The sequence below is a fragment of the Lepisma saccharinum genome, chromosome 7, assembly GCF_977018435.1.
Source record: "Lepisma saccharinum chromosome 7, izLepSacc3.1, whole genome shotgun sequence".
Lineage (NCBI taxonomy): Eukaryota > Metazoa > Arthropoda > Insecta > Zygentoma > Lepismatidae > Lepisma > Lepisma saccharinum.
Window position 1 is genome coordinate 88716794 of NC_139235.1, and position 24424 is coordinate 88741217.

Genomic DNA, 24424 nt, shown 5'->3' on the forward strand with positions numbered 1-24424 from the left:
CAAGCATACGATGTGTAAACAATGAAGTCAATGGCAGTTCGTAAACATACAGTCGCAATTATCTCACAAACAATTCATTTGCAATCCCACATTTACTGAGACTTTTCTGCTTCTACTATCGTGTACTTTTCTCCTTTTTAGTTTCCGCTATCATTTCTGGTACACCCTGTATGCATGGTTAGTTTTGGCATTTAGGTTTTCATCTTTGGATCCTAGATTCAACGATTTCTCATAATGAAAAATGCTTTATTTATCATCTTATGACTTCTTTGTAATGTTTATTGAAAGTTATATTAAATATAAGGTATAAAAATTACATACCATTTTTTTTTGTGCATCTGTAAAATTGATTTCTTAAATTTCAAGCAGTTTTCTTACATGGTGACAAGTAGTAGATGAAACTTCATGTAGGTAATACTTAAACTGCATTTTTGCATCCATCATGAATAGTACATATCAGTTTGTAGATATGTATCATAAAAATGTGTCATGTTTGCATAAAATCACGTGTGTATTCTTTTATGCCTTCTGAGACTATACCTTGTGGAGAATTTTTGATCACACATTAAGCACTTGAATGTTTTTTCCTCACTATGTATATTCATATGATCCAGCATGACGAATTTTTCCAGAAAATTCTTTCCACATACTGAACACAGAAAACATTTCTCTCCACTGTGGATTTTCATGTGCCGTTTCAAGGTCCTTGACTGAGTAAATTTCTTCTTGCACACTGAACACTCAAATGCCTTAACCACACTATGAGTATTCATGTGCTCGTTTAAATGATTCTTCTTCGTAAAACACATCCCACAGATAGCACAACCAAAAGGCTTCACTCCTGTGTGATGCATCATGTGGACTCTCAGCTGATCTTTAAGCACAAAGCTGTCCCCACAGTCCAAACAATGGAAAGGTTTCTCCCCACTGTGGAGTTTCGAGTGTTGGTTCAGGCTCTGAGAGTACGCAAATCTTTTGCTGCACACTGGACACTCAAATTCCTTCACTCCACTGTGCACCTTCTTGTGAACTGTTAGATGAGCTCTTTGACGGAATCCTTTTCCGCATTCCAGGCACACGAAAGGTTTTACTCCATTGTGGATTCTCATATGAAGACCTAAATTAGACTTGTGACCGAAACTTTTCCCGCATTCTGTGCAAACGTATCTCTCTCTGTTACGGATATTCGCGTTTACTCTCAGGTGCACTTCTTGATAGAAATTTTTACCACTCTCCGCATGTTTCTCGACATCTTGAATTTCCTTACAACTGTCCAAGGCACCTGGTTCAAAGCACAGTTGTGGATTTTCTGTGCACCTACAACAAGAAATAAGCATGAGAAAGTATACATATCTGTTACAGTTGAGTTCTATGTAAATTAACATTTGTATCAGGGTGTCTATTCTAGTTGTTTTTCTTAAGTTCACTTCATGAACAAATATGCAAATTGGGACTGGACCTACAGTTTAAAGTGATATCCAAATCACTATGTGCCTCCACCGGCATGGGCATCGGGAGGGGTGGGTCAAATGGGTCACTTGACACCCTGGAAATTGGCATCGTTCATTTAAAGATACAAGAAAGATGGAAGTTTGTTACTCTTATTGTTAAAAACAGAAATAAAATTCATTTACTTAGTATTCAAACAGAATAATCAAAGTAAAAATGCATTGGTTCGAAAACATTGAGTGAAAAATACAGGACTACCATTTCATCCAAAGAACAAATGGTTCCACAGTTTTCACATATTTTTGGTGCACAAAAAATAAAAAAGGTAAAGTGCTCCCCTGTGCATAGCACCACGCCATGAAGGCATATAGGGGGTGTGGGGGTAACGCTACCCTTATTTTTACTTTGGGGGGGAGCAAATCTTATCTTGTCAGATTCCAATCACTGAAACTGAATTTTACCATTACAGCAAGATAATATACTTTTTTGTATTTTTCTTATTTTACATCGCTATTTGGACTTTTTAGGCTAATCATGACAAATGGACAAATGCTTGGACAATGAAGGAGAGAGATGGATGTAAGATGCAGGTAGTGGAGATGAAATTCTCAAGGTATACAGTACAGAGAAGACTATAATCATGAGCCTGTGGGGTCTGATTGATAATTATACCATTATTAATTTCCACAGTCCCAGGGCGGGCCTCAGCTACTGGGCGGGTCGCAGGTGGCGGATAGCGAATGGCCATCAGATATGATGGTTAGCTGCGAATAAGGCATAGCCAAATAAGTAGTCCCGGACCGAGGCGGCAGTGTTACCAGGGTGTGGAGGGAGTGATCTGTGGCAGGATCACACCCATTAAAACTCAGAAATGACCAAAGACAGCATTGTGACATGTCGAAGAAGTGCCGCCATTAAATAAGCACAGCCCCTGCTGCCTTGCAGGGAGGGGAGGGATCCCCAAAGGCTAAGGGAAGGATACCCTGACAGAAAACCTAGGGGCAGGAAGGGCTCCGAAGGCAAAGCAACACCAACCTACCTAGGGGAGTAAACCTTAAATAAATCCTGGTCCTCCAGGTTGGGGGTTGGGTGTAGGGTTAACTTCCCTACCCCGTCAAAAGAACTTGTTACGGATACCACAAGATTGCCTCGGAGGAGATCGGATAATTTGTTGACGACCTGGCGAAAGAAAAGGCTAACGAGAAGGAAAAGTGATATAATGCTCGCAACCTGGAATGTAAGAACATTGAAGAGACCAGGAAAGCTGAGAGAAATAAGAGAAGAAATAGAAAAGTATGGAGTGAAAGTGGTAGCATTACAAGAAACATGCTGGAAGGGACAAGGAATGATAACGTCTGGAAAACATATACTGATGTATAGTGGAGGAGAAACTGGTAATAATGGTACAGGTTTCCTAATCCAAAAGTCTATCAAATCAAGTATTATTAACTTTACAGCAATTAATGATAGGATGTGCTCAGTCAGAGTTAGAGCAAAATTCTTCAATATCGCAATATTTTGTGTGTATGCCCCCACAGAAGAAGCAGAGGAGGAGGAGAAAGATGCTTTTTACTCAAAATTAGAAGAAGGAATAAATCATGTACAAAGGCACGATGTAAAAATCATACTAGGGGACTTAAACACCAAAATAGGAAGAGAAGAGATGTACAGAAGCATAATTGGGAAAGAAAGCCTGCATGAAGTAAGCAATGATAACGGAATGAGATTGATAGACTTTGCAAGCAGTAAGGATATCGTAATGAAAAGTACTTGTCTCCCATGAAAAGACATAAAAAAGGAGACCTGGGTGTCTCCAAACGGCCGCACGAAAAACCAAATAGATCATGTTATAATAGACAGGAGACATGCCACAGATATTATGGAGATCAGTAGTTGTAGAGGTGCTGATGGAGACAGAGACCACCATCTAGTGAGAATCAAGTATAGACAGAAAATTGATGTGAAAAGATCAAAAAAGGAAAGTAAGAACATGAAACATATGTAGAGGAACTCAGGAATGCCAGAGTAAGAGAGGAATACCAAGAAAAATTCATGGAGGTACTAGAAACAAAAAAAGGAGATATGGGAGAAAGGAGAACTAGAATGTAGGTGAGAAATATTAAAAACAGTAATAGGTAATGTAGCAGAGGATACATTGGGAAAGAAACAAAACAAGAAGAGAGAACAGTGGTTTGATGATGAATGCTCAATACTAACAGGAGAGAAACGATGCCAGGAAAAGGATACTTCAACAGAGAACAAGACAAGTAGTGGGAGAATATAGGGAAAAGAGGAGAGAAGCAGATAAGACATGTAGAGCCAAGAAAAGACAGTTTGAGAGAAAGAGAATAGAAGAGTTAGATGAAATGAAAGATAGAAATGATATACGAAAGTTTTATGAGAGAACAAGAGATCTGAAGAAAGGATACCAACCCAGACCAGTTTTCTACAAGGATAAAGAAGGAAACCTCATTGGAGACAAAAGAAAGATGATGGAAAGATGGCAGGAGTATTTCTGTGAATTACTTAACGGAACCAATGAGGATGATAAAGAAGAGGGAAAAAGCGATGAAGAAGAGGAAGAGGAGGAAGGGATAATACCAACTTTAGAAGAAGTAAAAAATGCAATAAAGTCTCTAAAGAATAATAAAGTGCCAGGAGAAGATGGCATAGAATCGGAACTGTTGAAATATGGTGGAGAGGGAGTGAAGAAGGCCATATATGAAGTGATACAAGAAGTTTGGATAAAAGAAGAAATGCCCAGACACTGGACAATAGGAATAATATGCCCGATACATAAGAAAGGGGATAAAGCTAAGTGTGAAAACTACCATAGGATAATACTACTGGATGGAATTTATGAAGTATTTGGTAAAATTTTAGCAACACGATTGGAAGATTGGATGGAAAGAATAATGGGAGATTACCAAGCAGGATTTAGAAAAAATCGCTCCACGATGGACCAGATATTTTTACTGCGCCAAGTGCTGGAGAAGTTCTATGAGTACAACAAAGAACTTCGATTTTAAACAAGCATACAATAGCCTGGAAAGAAATAAGATCTACAGTATAATGGAAGAGTTTGGAATCCCAAGGAAATTGATAAGACTGACAAAAATGACAATGAAAACAACGGAATGTAAAGTCAGAGTTGAACAGGAAATGACAAACATGTTTAAAGTAGAGAAAGGACTGAGAAGGGGAGATTTACTTTCTACAATACTATTAATTTAGCATTGGAAAAAGTAATCCGACAACTGCCAATCAACCCTGGAGGAACAATGTTAAATAGACTAACACAAATAGTAGCGTATGCAGATGATGTAGCTTTAATAGCAAGGAATAAGCAAGCTATGGAAGAGTGTTATCAAGTGTTGGAAGAGAAAGCTCAAAAACTAGGACTGGAAGTGAACACAAATAAAACCAAATATATGAAGATGGAAGCAGAAGAGAACCTTACATAAGAATAAATGGAAAAGAATATGAAAGAGTGGAAGCCTTTAAATATTTGGGCTCAATAATAACAGCAGATAACAAGACAGCTACAGAAATACAGGAAAGGATAACAAGTGGAAATCAATGCTATTTTTCTTTGCAAAATATGTTTAAATCTAAGAACGTTAGTAGGAACACAAAAATTAAAATATATACAACAATATTAAGACCCATAGTAATGTATGGTTCAGAAAGTTGGGTGATGTTGGTAAGAGAGGAAGATTGGTTATTCAGAGGATGGAAGAAGCACGGGTTGTGAAGAAAATATTCAATGGAAAACCGGAAGGGAGAAGGAGAAGAGGTAGGCTAAGGAAAAGATGGATAGAGGACGTGGAAGAGGATCTAAGAAGATTAGGAGTTAAAGGATGGAGAAGAAAAGCAGAGGATCGAGATGAATGGAGAGAGGTAGTCAGGAAGGCCAAAGACCTACATGGACCAGTAAGTAAGTAAGTAATTTCCACAGTTTTTAATTATATTAAACTTCATGTTGGAACAGCCCTTTGAGGGGAAAGGATGGTTTTTCACAGGGTGATGCATAGTTAGTGCATTTAATTCCTATCACTGCTGCTTACCAGCTTGTTTACTACTTTACCGAGGTACATTTTCCCTTTTCAAGCAGCTCCCCAGCTGTCCTCATGATCCTATGTAGATACATAATTCCTATCAAAAGAATATGCTGCAATTTCCCTACGCTATAGTGTGTGGCTGGAAAGTCTCTTTACACTGTACTTTACCAAGTTGTATGAATTGCATTTGTCGCGAATATTGCACTGTACTTTACTCGGTTACATTAATGCATTTGTCACGCATATTAAATGGGCCTCTTCAAGCTGTGACTGCCATCACCGACTAACATGCTGCTTCTGGTGGCAGAAAAAACACATGCAAGTTGGATGGTGGACACAAGTGCTTCCACTGTGGACAAGCGACAAGCGTTCGGAGACTTGTGTGTGGGTCCAGGAACGTCGAGTACTCATAAAAACAAAGGACATCATGAATGATAAGTGTGTGATTTACCGCAGTTCACGCAATTGGAATATCTTTTTCTGTGCGAAAGAAAATCCTTACTTTGTTTTAGGAAATCTAGCACAATCCACCTCATATTATGGTCAGGGCAGGGCTGACTGCGGAACCCTGCTTGGTCCTTATTTTTTCGATGGCTCTGTTAATCAGAACAATTATCTGAGAATGGTCAATGAGTGTTGCTTCCACAGTTGATGGCAAAAGGAATCGCCGACACCGTTCGGTTTCAACATGACGACCAACCAGCGCATTTCGCTTTGATCATCCACAGACACCTGGATGAAATTTTCTCAACTCGCTGGATCGAACATGGGTAAACAGAATCTCTGGCTCCATTGGTTTGGCCTGCAAGAAGCCCTGATATGAGCACTCTGGGGTCTTGTGAAAGAAGAGGTGCGGAAACTCCGACAATGAGCAGCTGAAAGATGCAGTTTCTGCAGCATTTCATAATATAACCCGTGATATGCTGTTGTGGATGAACAATCAGGCATGGAGGCACATAAGGCTATGCTACAAACATGGAGGAACCCACACAAATGTTTTGGATCCATAGGAGGCAAGCTGTGTACGTACTAACCACACAAATTCAGTGTAAAGGGACTTTCCAGACACCCTGTATACCTCTATGACAAATTAATTGTAACATATTATCACTAGCAGAAAGTGAAGCAGCTCGTAATTTGTTACTTTTTATAAATAACTTCCCCACCTCTGGATCTTACTTTGTGAGTACAGATAGATTTTATGGAAATTATCTGCATTACTTTCATACTTAGACATGCTCTGAGAGGCCTAACCACAATTGATTATTGGCTTTTGATTTAACTGAACTATATTGTAACTTGAAGATACAAATTCATCGTGACCAGGGCTAGGATTCATATGTAAAAATGCATAATTTTAGTTAGACAAATTACCACTGAAATTTTGTATTATCTTTATGAATAGTAATGTTCATAGTGATTTAAGATTAATTTTGTTGTCAATATTTTTTCATATTTCTACTGTTAATACATACTTTTACATATTTAAGGAAAACATACTTAATTTTACATATTTCAACAGGTTTATTTCATATATTGTTCATATTTCATCATTTCGGAATTGTTCAAAAGAAATAAATTATGTGGCTCCATGAGCATTTCAACTCTCGGCTCCAGAACATGTTTTTGTAGTAATTGTATAAAGGAGGCTGCCATTTTTGCTGCGTAATGCAATGCATATTGTTTTCTTTGTTAAAATGGCCATACTTTGATGGGTGGCAAGATCATAGATAAAGAAAAAGCCGTGCAGCTTTCATCTGTTGGCAGTATATGTACTAGTTATTGTTGCGGAAGCTGGCATAGTTTGTAAATGTACAACAAAGGCAGCCGACTGTCTCCCATCACAGCGAGGCAATAATGTTGCTAAAGGAGGAGTGTTCTCAAACCAGTGGTAGTGCCAGTCGTGGCTCTGATTGATTGGCTTTATTTTACTTTGCTTTTGTGCCACTTTTGGCTAATTGCGAAGATGGGGATGAGTGATGATATATGATATGATGAAATTGAAGAATAGAAACTCGCAAACATCCATGCCCAGGCCGGGATTCGAACCTGGGAACCTGGCATTATAGTGTGACTTGCCAACCACTCTGCCACGGGAGCTGGCTACCTGTTGTTGCTTTCCAATACCAGTGTACAAGGGATTATTGGGAGTGAACAGTTAAAATGCTACCAGATCGTAAACCAACCTCTGTGAAGTTAAAATCGTATGTAAGTGATTTTCAGAACTTCTTCACAGTCATTTACACACACAAATAAGAAAATTTGCATTGTTTTGGGTCATTTTACGTATATGTTGGTCCATATTTTGCAAATTTTTAGGTCATGTGTCAGAAACTTTAGAGATTTATTCGTGACATCAAAACATAACAAAAAGTTCATATGAACATGGGTACGCAAATCCTTCGTTAGGGAGGTATGAAAGGAATTCCCTGTAGTGATTCCTGGTTGTGTAATGTACCTCAAATGTGCATTTGTACTCACTTTCTTGTGTACAGTTGGGCATGGCATTTGTTTTTGTTTTTTTTTGTCTGTCGTTTGTTCTGTTTTACAGTAACTTCCATCACATCACAACGATGTATTCAGTGTCTGAAATGACGGATATGCACTACATGTACGGCCTAGCAGATGGGAATGCAGATGCAGCACGTCAACGTTATGCTGAACGTTACCCTGGGAGGCAGTTACCTTGTGCACGAACGTTTGTACGACTACACCAACGCTTGCGATAGACAGGCACATTTGAGAAGAGAGTTGCAGATGGTGAGAGACCACGCGATGAACGAACGCCTGAGCTTGAAGAACGGGTTCTTCGGACTGTGGATGAAACTCCATCAACCAGTACAAGGAGAATTGCAAGAAGGGAACGCATTAATCACATGACGATCTGGAACATTCTGCATGAAAATCTTCTGTACCCGTATCACCTTCAACAGGTGCAAGGATTAAATGAGGCAGACTTTCGGCCACGAATAATTTTCTGTCAACGCATGTTAGGGCAGTGTGCCGTGTTTCTGCAGTTCTTAGCATGTACCTTATTCACTGATGAGGCTGGCTTTTCACGTGATGGGAGCTTCAATTATCATAACAATCGCATCTGGGCTTATGAAAACCCTCATGCAGTGCGACAAGACAAACATCAACAGAGGTTCAGCCTCAACGTGTGGGGTGGAATCATTCATGATCATCTCATTGGCCCCTACTTCTTTCCGAAACGTCTGACTGGACAAACATATCTACAGTTTCTCAGACATGAGTTGCTGCATTTACTTGATGATGAACCTCTAGAAGTCATCCAACGAATGTGGTTTATGCACGAGGGGCTCCACCGCATTTTGCACGGATAATCGCCAGTTTCTCGATAACCAGTTTCCGAACAACTGGATTGGTCACGGGGGATCGATTGCATGGCCTGCCCGATCGCCAGATTTAAACCCAATGGATTTCTCCTTTGGGGACATTTAAAATCCTTGGATTCAACTCCCATACCCAATGTCGATGTTCTGAGGGAGCGTATCCAACATGGATTTGACCAAATACGGAGTTTTCCACAACGTACGGCAAAGTATGGAACGCAGGCTCAGGGGATGCATGGAAGCAGGAGGTGGTCACTTCGAGCAATTTTTGTAAATGGCAATGTGTTTGGTATCATTTTTGTGCCATGAATATTAAATCCTTTCATACATGTAAATGTGTTTGGTCAATGTCTCATTTTTGTGCCATGAATATTATTTCCTTTCAAGATTTGGAACCCCTGCCCTCGCACACTATAACAACATTACAAAAATTGGTTTCAGAGAATAAAAGATGTGGTATCGAATTAATACAATAAAAGGAAGTAGTCACTTATCTGCAAAACCAGTTTTCTCAGGAGTCCCCCATTTTTCTTAGGGGTGTCTCTTAATTTTGGTAACCACTACTACCACCATTCTCTTAGGAACTTGTAGCAAAATAAGTTCCAAAGATAATGGTGGGAGTGGTCACCAAAATGAACAGAAGAAGAATAAAAAAAAAGTTTTGCAAATAAGTGAGTGCACTATTTTAGTGCATTACTATAAAAATGTAGCTTACAATAATTTTGATACTAAATCATCCATTACAACGGTGAGTCTGGCTTCTGTGTGCTGGATGATTTTGGAAGGTGTAAAAGAGGATGCAAGGACAGTGTATGAAACTTTGAGAGAGTGTGAAATAATGTTTGAAGTTTGCACAACATGATTCTTAATTTTAAATCATGGGAAGTGGTAATTGAGATAATTTTAACTGCCGGAATGCATATTCAGTAGGGATAGCAAAATAAGAAATTACCAAATTGTAAAATCATAATTTTCAGTAGCGCCACCTTTTGAAAAACATTGGATGGGCCGGACTCAGAGATCTCTTGTATAAATTTATACAACACACACATGATTCACAATAATGATATGAGCATGTACAATGTAAATAAGAACATGTCAAGTATCAAATTGGAGACATAACAAATTATTATGAACAGTAATTAAGTTGTAAGAATTCTTCAAGTGTATAATTATAATATGGTTCGCTTTGTGAAATGTGGGGGACTTCATTTCTAAAATATGATAACAATATTAGGTGGGATTGGTTGAAACTAAGTTAAGGAGTACATTTCGCAGCTGAACAGTCCAAATATCAAAAATGATATTCGAGACTTGGTTTTCTATGATGGGCACGTGGTACTCTACCAAGTTCTACCTAGGCCCATATAAGTTGGCACCTCTAATAATTCACAATGACATGGTCCTTCTTGGACATCGTTAACTCATGTTGAACAGGAATTAATAAATAAGCTCGCAAAGAAATATCCACTAAGGCAGAAACATAACAACCTGGGTTCGGCGACCAAATTTTCATCTGCTGCATCAACTGGCTCTTCCTTTAACCATATTTCCTCTTCAAATTCATTACACGATGTCCGGAATTCTTTTTCCTCCAACATTCTTCTTCAACTGCAGGGGCCTTCAAAACCTCTTTTCTTACTTTCATTTACAACACGCTCGTCTTCTTTAACCATATGGAAATTAGTCTGGAAAAGAAGCCAGTATTAATTTTCTAAAGTTAAATGCCAGGGGGGCAAAACTACACTCTGACCTCCATGTGCAATCTGGCAACTAATGTATACAGTGGTGTGTCCAAAACTTACAAAAGGAGGGGCATTATGTCTTCTTTGCTTAGTAGTCAGTCCTATATTCTTGGGGGGAGACCGAGGTATAATTTAGATACCAAATTGAAAATTGTAGTTGTATTTTGCAACTGCTAATTTTCAACTGTTAAATGCACTTTTTACATTATTTGAACATGAGAGATTCAGTTAATAAAAAATGCTACTCTTCATCAGAGTTGGGGAGTAGCACAATGGAAGACACATACTACATTTTTGGCTAATTGCTCTAGTAGGACTTTACCGAAATCAATGGTAAGGTGCAACTTTTCAAAAGAAACAACTATGAATTTACTTTTATTACTTTGCTAAATTTGGGACTTGCCATGTTATCTACTAGAACAAAGTCTTGCATTTTGCAAATCAAGAATGCAGGCACATAGGCAAGGGAAGGGCTCAGGGGACTGAAGCCCCCCTCCCAAAATTCTACAACTATCTAATTTACATAGTATACAGTGATAATTAATTTTACTTCCTTAGCAGGATTAAACATATTGTATAATAAGTTGTAATATACCGAGAAATTCATCTTCAGGATTTCTACCTCCCCACACAACTATTTCACCTTTACATGGCAGCTGCTGATAAGAAGTCAACCCCAGACCTGCAAGAATGGAATTTTTTACTTTTCTAAGACAGAACTAACATCATGACTACATATGCTGTTTTGCATACAGACACATATGTATGTGTGTGTTCAGAGCATAGAGTTTGCATAGAGTATTCATGTGAAATTTCTTACGACTAACTTCCCCAATGGTTTAGTGGTATTGTTGGCACCTTGTAATCAAGGGGTCCAGAGTTCGATACCCATTTGAGGCACAAGGTGTTTCGGATATCACTTTAAATTGTAGGTCCAGTCCCAAATAGTCTGTCTGTACATAAAGTGGGCTTAAAACTAACTTTGAATAACAAAAATAATGGTGTATTACTTTTCAAAGAAAAGTAAAGGAATTTGTAAAATGTTCCCAATTGTATTCGTCAGCTAACTTTGAGCCAACTTTCGTGGCAGAGTGGTTAGCACAGCATGCTTTGACGGCAGAGGTCATGCATTTGAATTCCAACCTGAGCATGGGTGATCTTCGTGATTTTCCTTCATAAATTTCATCATATCAGAACTCATCGTCACGATTAGACAAAAGTGGCAAAAAAGTTAAAGTAAACAACAAAATTCAAATTGGCTAGCTTTGAAGTTTCAGATACAAAGTCTCAAAATTTCACATGTTATATGGTGTCATGGTGTCTACCATTTTGTAAAAGAAACACACATGGAAACAGGTCTATGCAAATTTTTCATCAACTGGGTTTGGCAAAAATAATATTCACTTCAGATTTAAAGGAAATAGTGGCAAAACTAACTTAGCCAGACAGAAGAAGTTAGGGTGGAGTGAAAAAAATTAAAGTTGAAGCCTTTAAATGAAATAGCATGTAAAAATTGTCATGACATTGCCTAACATCATTTAAAGAGAAGAAATTTCCAGAAATGAAAAAAAAATGTCTGTGTGGGAACTGTAAGCAATGCCAGAGGTAACTTTCTGGGCTACTTTTTATTCCACCAGTTTCAGTGCTGAGTTTAAATGTCAAATTTGCTGTGTATTGACATGATAATTTCATAATTAGTGTAAATAATATGCAATATTAATATTCTATATCTTGCACTTAGAGTTTAACGTGACATATTTTTACTGCATGCAAATTTTTTCAGAAAAATATTATGTAAAATAAAAATGTTACTAACAGCTACCAGTTACAAGCATGATAACTATTATTTTAGTTATTTCTTTTATAAACAAATATTTCAATGATCGATTGCACCAGAATTAAACAACAAAATGTATGTACTGGTGGTCTAGACAAAGTATAGTGGAACCACAAGCAAAAAAACCTGCGCAGACCTGCGACTCCTGTGCACCGTACTCCCGTGTGGAGGGGAGGAGTAGGGTGGGCCATGCTTCCCTATGGCCAGAGTTGAACGGATGAAGGGGGAGTGCGTGTAGACTTTTCGCCGAAGGTTCTTTTCCTTGCGGTCGCTCTACAGATGGCTGTAGTACCAGATTTTTCCCGGGGGGGGGGGGGCAAACAATGCACATTTTCCCCCATAATAGTCTTGTCCCTTCAAAAAAACATTGCTTCAGTTTAAATTTATCATGTTCATGCAATGATTAACACATATTATTGTGGCTGAAATGAAATTATGTGTGTGAAATACATAATTTTTGGTCGACTTTCATTTTCCAGTGGGAGGCCGTGGGGCCCTTCCGGACATCCATGCCTTCTACTAAGTAGTGAATAGATTAATCTAGAAACATTACTATGCGACTCTGAAAATAACAATATTTCATTTTGAACCTTTTTATGACAGAATTTATTACTAGAAGCTTTTTAGCTCATCACCACCATGTAATATAAAATTGTGCATTATAGCCTTGTACGTACATACAAGGGTCGTTCAAGGTTGACTGGGACTTTTATTTCTGCAGAGGAAATAGGTAGCAGAAGAAACACCAAACTATGTCAGTTTTTCAAAGTATTCTCTGTGCGCGCCGAGGCACCGTTGCCATCGTTCTGGCAGCTCCCGAATTCCTTTGGCGTAGAAAGAACTTGGTTGTTGTCGTAGCCACTGGAGGACATCGCTCCGCAGTGCTTCCATGAATTTCTTCCCTCCCAGATGGTCTTTAAGGGGTGCAAACAAATGTTAATCACTGGGGGCTAAATCTGGACTGTAGGGGGGATGGGGCAGAACTTCCCAGCGCATGTCAACCAGAGTTGTTGTCACATTGGCCGTGTGAGGGCGGGCATTGTCATGGAGAAGAATGACATTTCCAGACAACATCCCAGGTCTTTTCTTGCGAATGGACTTTCGTACAGCACCACTCAACAATGTGGAGTAATACTGGGCATTAATCGTGCTCCCTTTGTCCAGAAAATCCACATGGATAAAGCCCTTCATGTCCCAGAAGACACTTGCCATGATCTTTCCAGCGGACGGCTGCGTTTTGCTTTTCTTGGGGGGCGGGGAACCTTTATGCCGCCACTCCATGCTGCGTCTTTTGGTCTCTGGGGTTGAATTGTGGAACCATGTTTCATCACACGTGATGATGGATTGCAACAATTCATCACCTTCTGCTCGAAAGCGATTCAGAAGCTGTTCACAGACCATCCTGCGTGTCCACTTCTGATCAAATGTCAGCTGGTGGGGAACCCACCTTGCACAGATTTTGCGGAAGCGTAAGTGGTCGTGAATGATTGTCTCAACACTCCCGACACTGATATTCACCTTGGCAGCAATATCCCGCACTGTTACTCGCCGGTTCTCAAGAATCATTTCCTCAACACGTGCGATATTCACTGGTGTGACTGCAGTCGGGCGAATGTGTCCATGCGCTTCATTTGTCACCAGCTCCCGTCCTTCGCGAAACTGCTCACACCATTCGTACACTCTTGTCCGCGACATCGTTTGTTCACCATACTGTGCTTGCAATCGTCTGAAAATCTCAGCTGGTTTCACTTTCTCCTGCACGAGAAATTTGATTACACACTGCTGCTCCACAGCCACAGACACACTGCTTGCCGCCATGTTCGCTGCAACTGCTGCACATGCGCGAAATACGTCATGCCGGGCGCTAGTTACTCGCGAAGGAATACATTACGTCACCCGCACGTTTCATCATAACGACCCTTGTACAATCACTTGTACTGAAGAAACCTTTAACGTAATGCTTATTTTTCTGCACATTATACAATCAGTAACGAAGGCTCAAGCAGTGATTTCCCTTGTTTGAAATGAGGGGTAATCGCACATCAATTAGGCAGGTGTTGACCCTTGACCTTATGGTGTGATTTGATTGATTGAGATGGTGTTTTAAGTCCACTTTATACACAGTAAGGCTAATCGGGATTGGACCTACAGTTTAAAGTGGCATCCGAACTACTATGTGCCTCCACCATCTTGACCTCTTGGGTATGACCATTTTGGTAAGTAGGTGTGAGTGCTATTTTTGTGAAACTCCCTACACCGTGTTCAGCAAAAATCCAATCTGTCTAATTCTTACTGATCTGAAAACCTAGCTTATTTCCAAAACATGTCTTTTTAAAGGCATTTATCTCAGAAACAAATCATGCTAGGAAGGTGTAACCAGTATTACAGTCAATAACATATTATTGAGTGATAGCGTCATGGCCTTATAATGAAGGAGTATTGGGTCTGATACCCAGTGGAGGAACATAGCGGTTCAGATCACACTTTATACTGTAGATCCATTCCTGATTAGCCTATCTGTGCACAAAGCAGTCTTCAAATGAACTTCGTGCAGAAACTTAGTCCTGCCCAACTGTTTCTTTTTCTCAATCTGAAACAAAGTATAAATTATACTACAGAGTGTCCGAAAAGTCACGCAAACCCGGTGTTTACGACCGTATAACGGAATAGCGAAACGGAATGAGAAGAAACGCTTTCTGCCAAGAGAATGCCCTGTATATTGGGAAAATTTAGAGATACAAACATATGTAAGAACATGCATGTTTTAATAACAAATAAGCAAAGTGTTGCCAAAGGTGGAAAAAAAATATTTGCAAATCGTGTATATTGATGCACAGAACTCATTGAGGTAAATTATTGCAACATTTCACAATACCAACGAACAATTTGGATGGCCATCTAATGCATTTGACAGAAAAAGAACTTTGACGAAGTTTCAAAAACATTGCAGAAGGGAATAAATGGGCTGTTCCAAAAATCGATGTTTTCACAATATTACAAGGGACACTGGCAACACTGTTGGTGTCACGTGTCACTAACAGACGTGTTTCACCTCAGGCTATCACACTATGGCACTTTTAACGACAAAGGAGAAAGTTGGTTATTCTCGAACATATGCAATAAATTACATACACCTTGCAACCCTGAAATGTGGGTATCACTACAAATTAAAGCAAATGTTCGAAGTGTCCACCATTTTCTTGGATACATAAGTTGGTTTGCTTGATCATGTTCTCAGATACCTTCCTGAGGGTTGCAACACCGATATTATTAATTTCCTGTGTAATGTTTCGTTTCAGCTCCTCCAATGTTCTGGGTCCCGTTTGGTATACTTTCCCCTTTAATTAACCCAACAGAAAAAAATCTCCAGATGTTAAATCGGGCGAGCGACTGGGCCATAAATCCTTGGATATTAGACGATCACCAAAAAATTCTCTCAGCATACGAAGAGATTCATTAGATGTATGGCAAGTTGCTCCATCTTGTTGTAGCCAAGCATCACGTTCGTCTTCTTCCAGGAGAGCAACGAATTGCATTATGAGATCCCCGTACACAGCAGTATCCACTGTTGTCTCAAAGAATAACGGTCCCACAATACGACGTCGCGATATTCCACACCATACACCGATTTTCGGAGAGTGCAAGGGTAGTTCATGCAACTGATGTGGGTTTTCTGTCGACCAATGCCTGGAATTTTGGCTGTTGACATATCTATCTAATTGAAACCACATTTCAGGGTTGCAAGGTGTATGTAATTTATTGCATATGTTCGAGAATAACCAACTTTCTCCTTTGTCGTTAAAAGTGCCGTAGTGTGATAGCCTGATGTGAAACACGTCTGTTAGTGACACGTGACACCAACAGTGTTGCCAGTGTCCCTCGTAATATTGTGAAAACATCGATTTTTGGAACAGCCCATTTATTCCCTTCTGCAATGTTTTTGAAACTTCGTCAAAGTTCTTTTTCTGTCAAATGCATTAGATGGCCATCCAAATTGTTCGTTGGTATTGTGAAATGTTGCAATAATTTACCTCAATGAGTTCTGTGCATCAATATACACAATTTGCAAATATTTTTTTTCCGCCTTTGGCAACACTTTGCTTATTTGTTATTAAAACATGCATGTTCTTACATATGTTTGTATCTCTAAATTTTCCCGATATACAGGGCATTCTCTTGGCAGAAATCGTTTCTTCTCATTCCGTTTCGCTATTCCGTTATACGGTCGTAAACACCGGGTTGTGTGACTTTTCGGACACTCTGTATAACAAAATTGTGTAGTGCTTTAGGTTCTGATTGTACAATTCCAATGCTAAGAGTCTACAATAGATACTTTTCCTCAGGAATACGTGTCATACATTGTTGGAAAGCTTATTGTATAAGGAATTCAAAAACGTCAGTTCTGAAGCGAGGAAAAGCAACCTGGAGGAGGAAATAGAGAAAAACTGTTGTTGTCCAAATATGCGGAATTGAACATACGAAGGGAATGTTTTGATGAATAGTGCTAATTGAACCTAACCTAACCTCGTAGGCATACCTCGTCCCCGTGAATGGTTCGTTGGGCTATCGTGAACAGAAACCGGAAAGAAGGCCAGTCACATATTGTTTATCGCGCAGGTCCGCAACCATTGAATACAGCAGCTTCCCTAGTAGCATTGTCGTATGTTTCATCATATGCAAAACTGTACATTAGGCTAAAAATAGTTGGCAAATCCAAACGAGTCGTTTCAAACCAAGTTCCAGAACTTCTCTACCCATACCATGGCCCGATTTTTGACATCGAAACCTTCCTACAGCTCCATAATTTACTTTCAGAGTCATCTCGCACCTATGTATATTACAAATCTTGTCCTTCTTCAACAATCAGTTTTCTTCGCACCATGTCAAACACTTGTCTAGTCCCGAAAGTAATTGCCAAGCACTTCCTGTTCGAGAAGCCATCCAACCAGACGTATGCCATTCTGATCATACACACGCACAACGAACACAAGAAACCAATCACCACCCCGAATGCAAACTAGCGAAGCACACACATTCACAACGCGGACACAAAGACAATCCTACAGTGTTGTTAACCAACCCCCCATTGATTACCACCAAAAGGCAAAAAAGGATGTCAAGTAGATTCTAGGCTTCCAATACCACCATGATACATAATTATGTATTTTCTAAATTTATTTGCACATACTGAACAGGTGTTCTGATTACTTACTTAGTTATTTTGTGCAGAACTTTTTTTCCAACCTGCTCATATATCATAATATGAATAGGTCATGCAGGTGAGGTGTAGAGCTCGTAGCATTATAAATATGGTCTTACATACTTATGGTGTTACTACTTATACATTTCAAGTAGGTTACAATTATTAAGTTTGATTATCATTATATTCCAGACAAAAGCTTGTTGTAACCTAACATGCAGCGGCAGGCCCAAGGGGGTTATAACCCCCTCCCCTTTGGCCCAGTATTTCTTTAAAAAAAAGAACGTCAAAGGCAGGAAATGATGGCAAAATGAGGACTGACCCCTCCTTTTCGAAAATCCTGGACATGCCACTGCTAACAATGTACAATTACATTATAAATTTGATCATCTCCAATTAAACTACCCCGCCTGACCTAATTCTATACGAATTAGAATACTTATTGAAGTTTCAACCATTCCTGATCATACTCCAAACTGCTACTAGTAACACTATTAAATTTAACACTACTATCCAAATAAAAGAAAACCATCATCGAGAAATATATTACACAAGCAAACTTTGAAAATGTGCTTTTCCCTCTACATACCTGCAGGGTAGAAAAGGATGTTCGTGAACATGTCAGTAAACCTGTGACATTAAATTTGTCATATTCCGGAGCACTTCCACCATTTTTTAAACAACATATTGTTGCGTTGACACAGAAAGCCAAAAAAACATGAGGAAATTCTAACAGCACTAAATCTAACATTCACTAAATTTAAAAAAATGTAACATTTCTAGCAGCAATGATGTTATGTCGTGTACCACATAAAACCCTCTATTACTTCTCTGCAACACGTTTCCACAAGTAAAAGACAACAAAAATGTTCATATCAAACACAGTCTTCATAAACAATACAAAGGTTTTACTATCTTCTGGGTGTACAAATGGTCAACAGTACCCTTTCTGCATCTTTAAAATGCATAAATCAGTTTCCTTGAACTTATCTCACTTTCACATTGATTTCCAGTATTCTCAACACTTTCCTCACCCTACTGTGCAACTTTGTAACACAAATTTGAACAGAAATTAACTTGATAAAGCATTAAATACATGGAACTATGGTGAGGCATATTTTTTGCTCATTTTAAGAAATCTTGGACTGTACATTATATCATCAAAGAAAACTTTATCTTTTCTATTTGCAAGGTCTGGTAAACTAAAAATGAACCCTAAATGAAACTAATTAGCACGCTTAAAAGCTTTAATAAGTACTAGTTACCGGATAAATTATGATTTGTACAGAGCAGGTGTTTTTTTGGGTTCCGGTTGAGTCAGATATTCATGCATGCTCGAGAAGTGATTGGATATTGAAAACATTTAGGGACGTTATTTTAATGCTGAGCTCTAAACCTGACCTGCCTAACCTAATAAGAAAAGCATTGTGTGATGAAATGCCCCTTCGCACCCAATACACGTGAAAATAGATGGTAGCAGCAGTCTGTATCTAAGATGACACTAATCGAATGGCTGCTTGCAAACAATGAATCATGCAGGAGTATAAGGGAGAAATCACCCCTCCCCCTCTCCAAAAATCGCTGTGAGTAATCACTAAGACTCTGTATCTGTAGTATGTGTTAACAGACATAGCTAATTAGAAATCAAATATTGTAAAGAAAAAGGCCAAAGTTTCTTTTGTTTTATTGCGGTTTCATCATGCTACAAATGCAATTTTTACATTGTTCGATTTCGATTTACTTCTGTTAACACATAGTGCGGAGTATTAGCGATTACTTAAGATTTTGTTCAATATATGCTTTCGTAGTTAGGTTAGGTAGGCCAGGTTTGGTTCTCTCAGCATTAAAATAAAGGGTAAATATGCGATATCGGCCGGATGGATTTCTTCAAATTTACAGGAGAAAGTACTTACTGAAATGAGTTTCTTTAGCATTCTGGACGTTCTTGGAGGTATTTTCTTTCACGGAAAGTAAAACCTTCGTAGTTTAATGCTGCCGAACAAGAATTAATCACTTTTTACTAAGAAATTGGCATTGCTTGCCACATTATGCCGTTGTTTCCATAGTGTGCATGCAGATGGCGAGAGTATTGAAAGTCATGCGATCTCTGCAGTGTTTCCAAACGTGCTTTCTTTTTACGAAAATTTCTATTTTTAACTATGTTTGCCGCGCTTTCTTTTTTTGATGAATTTAGAGGTGAAATGAGTGCTAATGGAACCTAACCTAACAGGCCTAACCTAACTTTGTGTGAATGGTTTGTGGGGCTATCCGTGGATGGTTTTTGGGGCTAACGTCAATGGTTTGTGGGGCTACCCATGGATGAATTTTGGGGCTAACGTCAATGGTTTGTGGGGCTACCCGTGGATGGTTTTTGGGGCTAACGTGCATGGTTTGTGGAGGTAAACATGAAAAAAAAAATCGAAATAGTACCTAATTTTCAGTCATGAAGGTTTGAAACACTGCTTGTGCACTGAAAATCGACAAAACACAAGCTGGCACGTCATGACGCGCGATGATCCATTACGAGTGCACGCCATATTGTCTATTACAGAAGCTGACCAAGTAAGACAAATAATCAATCGTAATATGAAAAGTTGACAGTATTTTATGGAAAAAGGCATAACTTCACCTTAAAGAATGTTCCGCAAGGCAAGATAGGTAAGTACCAGTGGTAAAATTAAGGAAATAAATGAGTGAAAGGTGTCCGGGCGTTATCGCATATTTACCAAATAAAGTCCCTAAATGCATTCTACTAAAGTTTCGGCAGAAAATGCACTGTCAATAGGAAGCACGCATGCTTGCATAAGGTAATTTTCAAGTTGTCTTTTTCAACTTAAATAACTTTTTTTGAAATCTAAACAGTTCTCATTACTTTAAGGAAGGGTCAAATTTCGTGTGATAATGATTGCCAAAATTCTACGATACTTAGTCTTCCTGCTAGGAGAATTTGAAAAGAAATGGTAAATATTCAATCTAGCACAAACAGATTTCTTCATTTTTACAGGAGAAAGTACTTACCAAATTGAGTTTCTCTAGATTGTTTATTACTAATTTTGTATAGGTGAAACACCCAGAAATCATTTATTTCATACTATTCTGCATTGCGGAACATTTCTTTAAGTGTAATAATGAATTTCTAACGAAAATACTGTCCATTTCTTACATTTCCGAGTACTTACTGTTCTTCGTTATTTCGATTCTGTAACACACAATATGGCGATAGCGTACTGGTTCATCGCACGTTGAGCCAGTGTTTAATCGATTTGGAGTGTGTATGCAGTGTTGCAGCCTTGTTCACCGAAAAATATCTACTTTCATGCCCGGATTTGAAATTATGCTAATACCTCACAAACCATTGATGTTAGCCCCACAAACCACTTCCCGTAAGGTTAGGTTAGGTTAGGTTAGGCAAGCATAGTTTAAAAAAAAATTAAAAATACTAGACACATCATGTTATAGTGAAAACACTGCGAGGTTTGAAACACTTACTGGGGGTTACATCATGTAACACACGGAACATTGTGCTCACGTACAGAAAGCAAATGGCGGCAGCAGCAATAACGTGTTGGAGAGATATTTTCGCAGATAAACACATGATTTTGCATTAAAATGGATCAAAACTACATTCCCGAACTTCAACAACGCTAGCTAAAGAAAATGATTTTCGTAAGTACTTTCTTATGTAAAAAGTAAGAAATTCGTTTTCACTATACGAAAGTGTTACCAATTGTTTAAAGTTTGTGGATGTATTTTTTTTTTTTCATCATGCAATGTTTTTGACCGAAAATTCATGTATGTAGTATCTTTCCGAGGCAAAATTTCCGTTGATGTTATTAGCTTCCTTTACATGAACCGAATGTTGCACCTGTCAGTGTTTCCAACCATGCCGTTGTTTTGCAAGAAGATGAAAAACTAAATATGACCCCAAATTGTAACGGTTTGCCTAACCTAACTTAACCTAACCTTCCATGAATGGTTTGTGGGGTATTTTTCGGTTAAGTCCCCAAATTTTAACTGTTTACCTAACATAACCGAACCTAACCTAACCTTACCGTGAATGGTTTCTTTGACTATGCGTGATAGTTTTTGGGGCTATCCGTGAATGGTTTGTGGGGCATTTTTCGGTTAAGAAGGTTGGAAACACTGCATCTCCACTCATGATCCACGACGTGTCAAACTGTGCCCGTCATATTGTGTCTTACGGGGAAAAAAGGAAGAACAATAAATACTCGTAATATGAAAAATTGAAGTTATTTGCTTGACAAGAGCAAAATAACACCTTTAAGGATCGAATCTTTCGCAATGCATAATCGGTAAGTACGAATGTAAAAAATGACGAAATAAACGAGTCAAAGGTGTTTGTGCGAGATCGAACATTTAATAAAAAAAAATCATAAAACTATCGGAACCGTTACCAAGAAAAATGCCTGTATACCTTAATAAATTCAGAATTAAACATACGGAACTTGGGCCTAACGTTTTTCGCGACTTGCAACAAATTGTGATTTTCGCATAACGAATAGATTTTTCTCCATCTAAGAAAAATTGCTTTATGAAGGGTACACTGGGTCACCAGACCAACTTTTCGATCAACATGACCAATATATAACCTTACACATCTATCGATACAAATATATGCTTTTCTTTATTAAAACATCTGTTAGACAGTGTCAATTATAGCAAACTTTACTAATTAGTGTTTGGAAGGACATAATGCACAAAACGAATTTCTTACCAGTTCTTCATTTCCTATAGCATTAGGAAAAAAGTATTGCAAATGTAAATGATTTCATGCTGTATTCTGTATTGCAAAGAAACAACACAAGGTTGTTCTCGTATTGTGCGATAAGGGAAGCCTTCCTTCCTTCTTCTTTGTGTGGCACACACCGCCTAAGAGCGGTCTCCTGCCAGGGGTCCTATTTGTTTGTTATGAGAAAGTTTGTTTACATTCCAAATGTCTGTTTGTTTATGTTACAATGTTGTTCTTTCGTGCAAAGCTGTACAGTATCCACATGACATCAGACCGCGGCTCGTAGAGTAGAGTCGAAAGGGACATCGGAAATGGAATACCCACACGGTGTAACTGTTTGTATAGTGTATTGCGATGTTGTTGTCGAATTGGGCATTGTAAGAACAAATGTGTGATTGATTGGATAGCTTCTCCACACGGACAGGAGGTTGCAGGCACGATATATGAATTGGGATGTATAACGACGTGACCTGTACGCATTCGCATGGTAAACACTAAAACTGCACGGGGTAGGTTAAAGTGTTGAAACCAAGGACGTTTATTGCCGACTTGTGCATGCCATCTATATGTAGTGGTATTGAGGAGTTGCTGGGTACACCAATCGTTCCATTGTTGTTCTATTTTGATTTTTACCCGTGGGAGGAGGTCAGTGTACGGCAGGCGCATCGGGGTAACAGTTTCTTTCGTTCGTGCTTGTTTGGCCAGTACATCAACGCGATCTTGATATTTATTGAGGTCACTGTGGGCACGAATATATGTGAAGGTCGCTGACAGACCCTGCTGTTGAAGTTCTAACATGATTCGGAGAATAAGATAAGGAAATACCGTTAATTTATATGCTGCCCGACCTGTTCGTGCTAACGTTTGAAGTACGCTCAATGCGTCCGTAAGAATTAACGAATGATCGATTCGGAACTGCAGGGCGAATTGTAATGCTTTATAGATAGCATAACATTCCGCCGAGAATATCGACATATCGGATGGGAGGGAAAATTGTCGGGTGATGTTATGAGATGGTACGTAAAAAGCACATCCCACACCGTCTGCAGACTTCGATCCGTCAGTATAAATAAAGGTTGATGTGGGCCACAAGTCTCTATAATTTTCATGTCGGCCATGATCTGCATAGTGTATCTCTACTCGGGGTTCTGTTGGAATATTCAGTTGATATACAAGCGGGTCCGGATGGGTAAAAGTTTGTTGGTAAGCGTCAGGGTCAATATTATAACATTGTAAAAAAAAAAAACGTTTAGTGGGGGGAGGGGGGGTCGGGAGGCCAAACCATTGTCGTTGAATCGCAAATATTTTATTAAACGGATGAGCGTGTCGCGCCCACGATTTAAACAAATATTGCACAGTGAGTTTGATACGTCTGTGTGCCAAAGAAGATTCATTGCTTTCTAAATATACACTAACATTGGGACTAGACGGCATGAGTCCTAGACAGGTACGTAAGGCTCGTCGTTGTAAGACGTCGATAGACGTAAGAAGTTTTGGATTGGCTCCACCATAAGCTGGTGCTGCATAATCAAATAATGCTCGAAAACAATTTTTATAAAATAATAGCATTGTATGGGGGTGTCCTCCCCACTTGGTCGTGGAAATACAGCGGAGTAAATTAACAATTTTTAGACCCTTTTCCTTGAGATACTGTAGATGCCTTGTCCAATTCAGTTTCCTATCAAAATATACACCCAGGTATTTGACATTGTCGACTACTGGAATGTGCTGTATTTCTGTGATATTGTTAGGGTAACTGCTCATTTTTCTCGAGTTAAAAATTATGATTTTGGATTTCGGAATGGAAATAGTGAGTCCTAAGGTATCTAAGTGATCTGTAAGAAGTGAAACTGTTTTCTTTAGAGCGAGTAAGCCTTGCGTGGCGTCAGGGGTGCATTTATAGCAGCACAAATCGTCGGCATATTGTAACAATTTAAAGCCGTGCATATTTAGGTGATGTATTTGGTGGGTATAGATATTAAAGAGTAGGGGGCTAAGGGGCGAACCCTGAGGTATTCCCGTGCGAGCT

The 24424-nt window shown here is 39.0% G+C and overlaps 1 protein-coding gene across 2 annotated transcripts; it reads right to left on the reverse strand.

Annotated features, from left to right (window-relative positions):
* Positions 1-260: 260 nt before the first annotated feature.
* LOC145990332 (uncharacterized) lies at positions 261-22446 on the reverse strand. 2 transcript variants are annotated; one of them, XM_083126025.1, is made up of 3 exons: positions 22381-22446; positions 10355-10551; positions 261-1317 (listed from the first exon to the last, which is right to left on the reverse strand). In XM_083126025.1, the coding sequence occupies exons 2-3, from the start codon at positions 10462-10464 to the stop codon at positions 504-506; spliced, it is 924 nt and encodes a 307-aa protein (XP_082982151.1). In that variant the 5' UTR covers positions 10465-10551; positions 22381-22446; the 3' UTR covers positions 261-503. The 2 variants fall into 2 exon arrangements, with proteins under 2 accessions (XP_082982151.1, XP_082982152.1); XM_083126026.1 differs by lacking the exon at positions 22381-22446 and adding an exon at positions 20664-20748.
* Between the last annotated feature and the right edge of the window lie 1978 nt (positions 22447-24424).

What these genes read in the sequence shown, in the direction of transcription:
- LOC145990332 (XM_083126025.1), bottom strand. Translation starts at nt 10,464, where the DNA reads ATGTTGGAGGAAAAAGAATTCCGGACATCGTGTAATGAATTTGAAGAG. An exon ending in AATTTGGTCGCCGAACCCAG is followed by an intron (nt 1,318 to 10,354) that starts GTTGTTATGTTT and finishes TTCTTGTTGTAG; the next exon opens with GTGCACAGAAAATCCACAAC.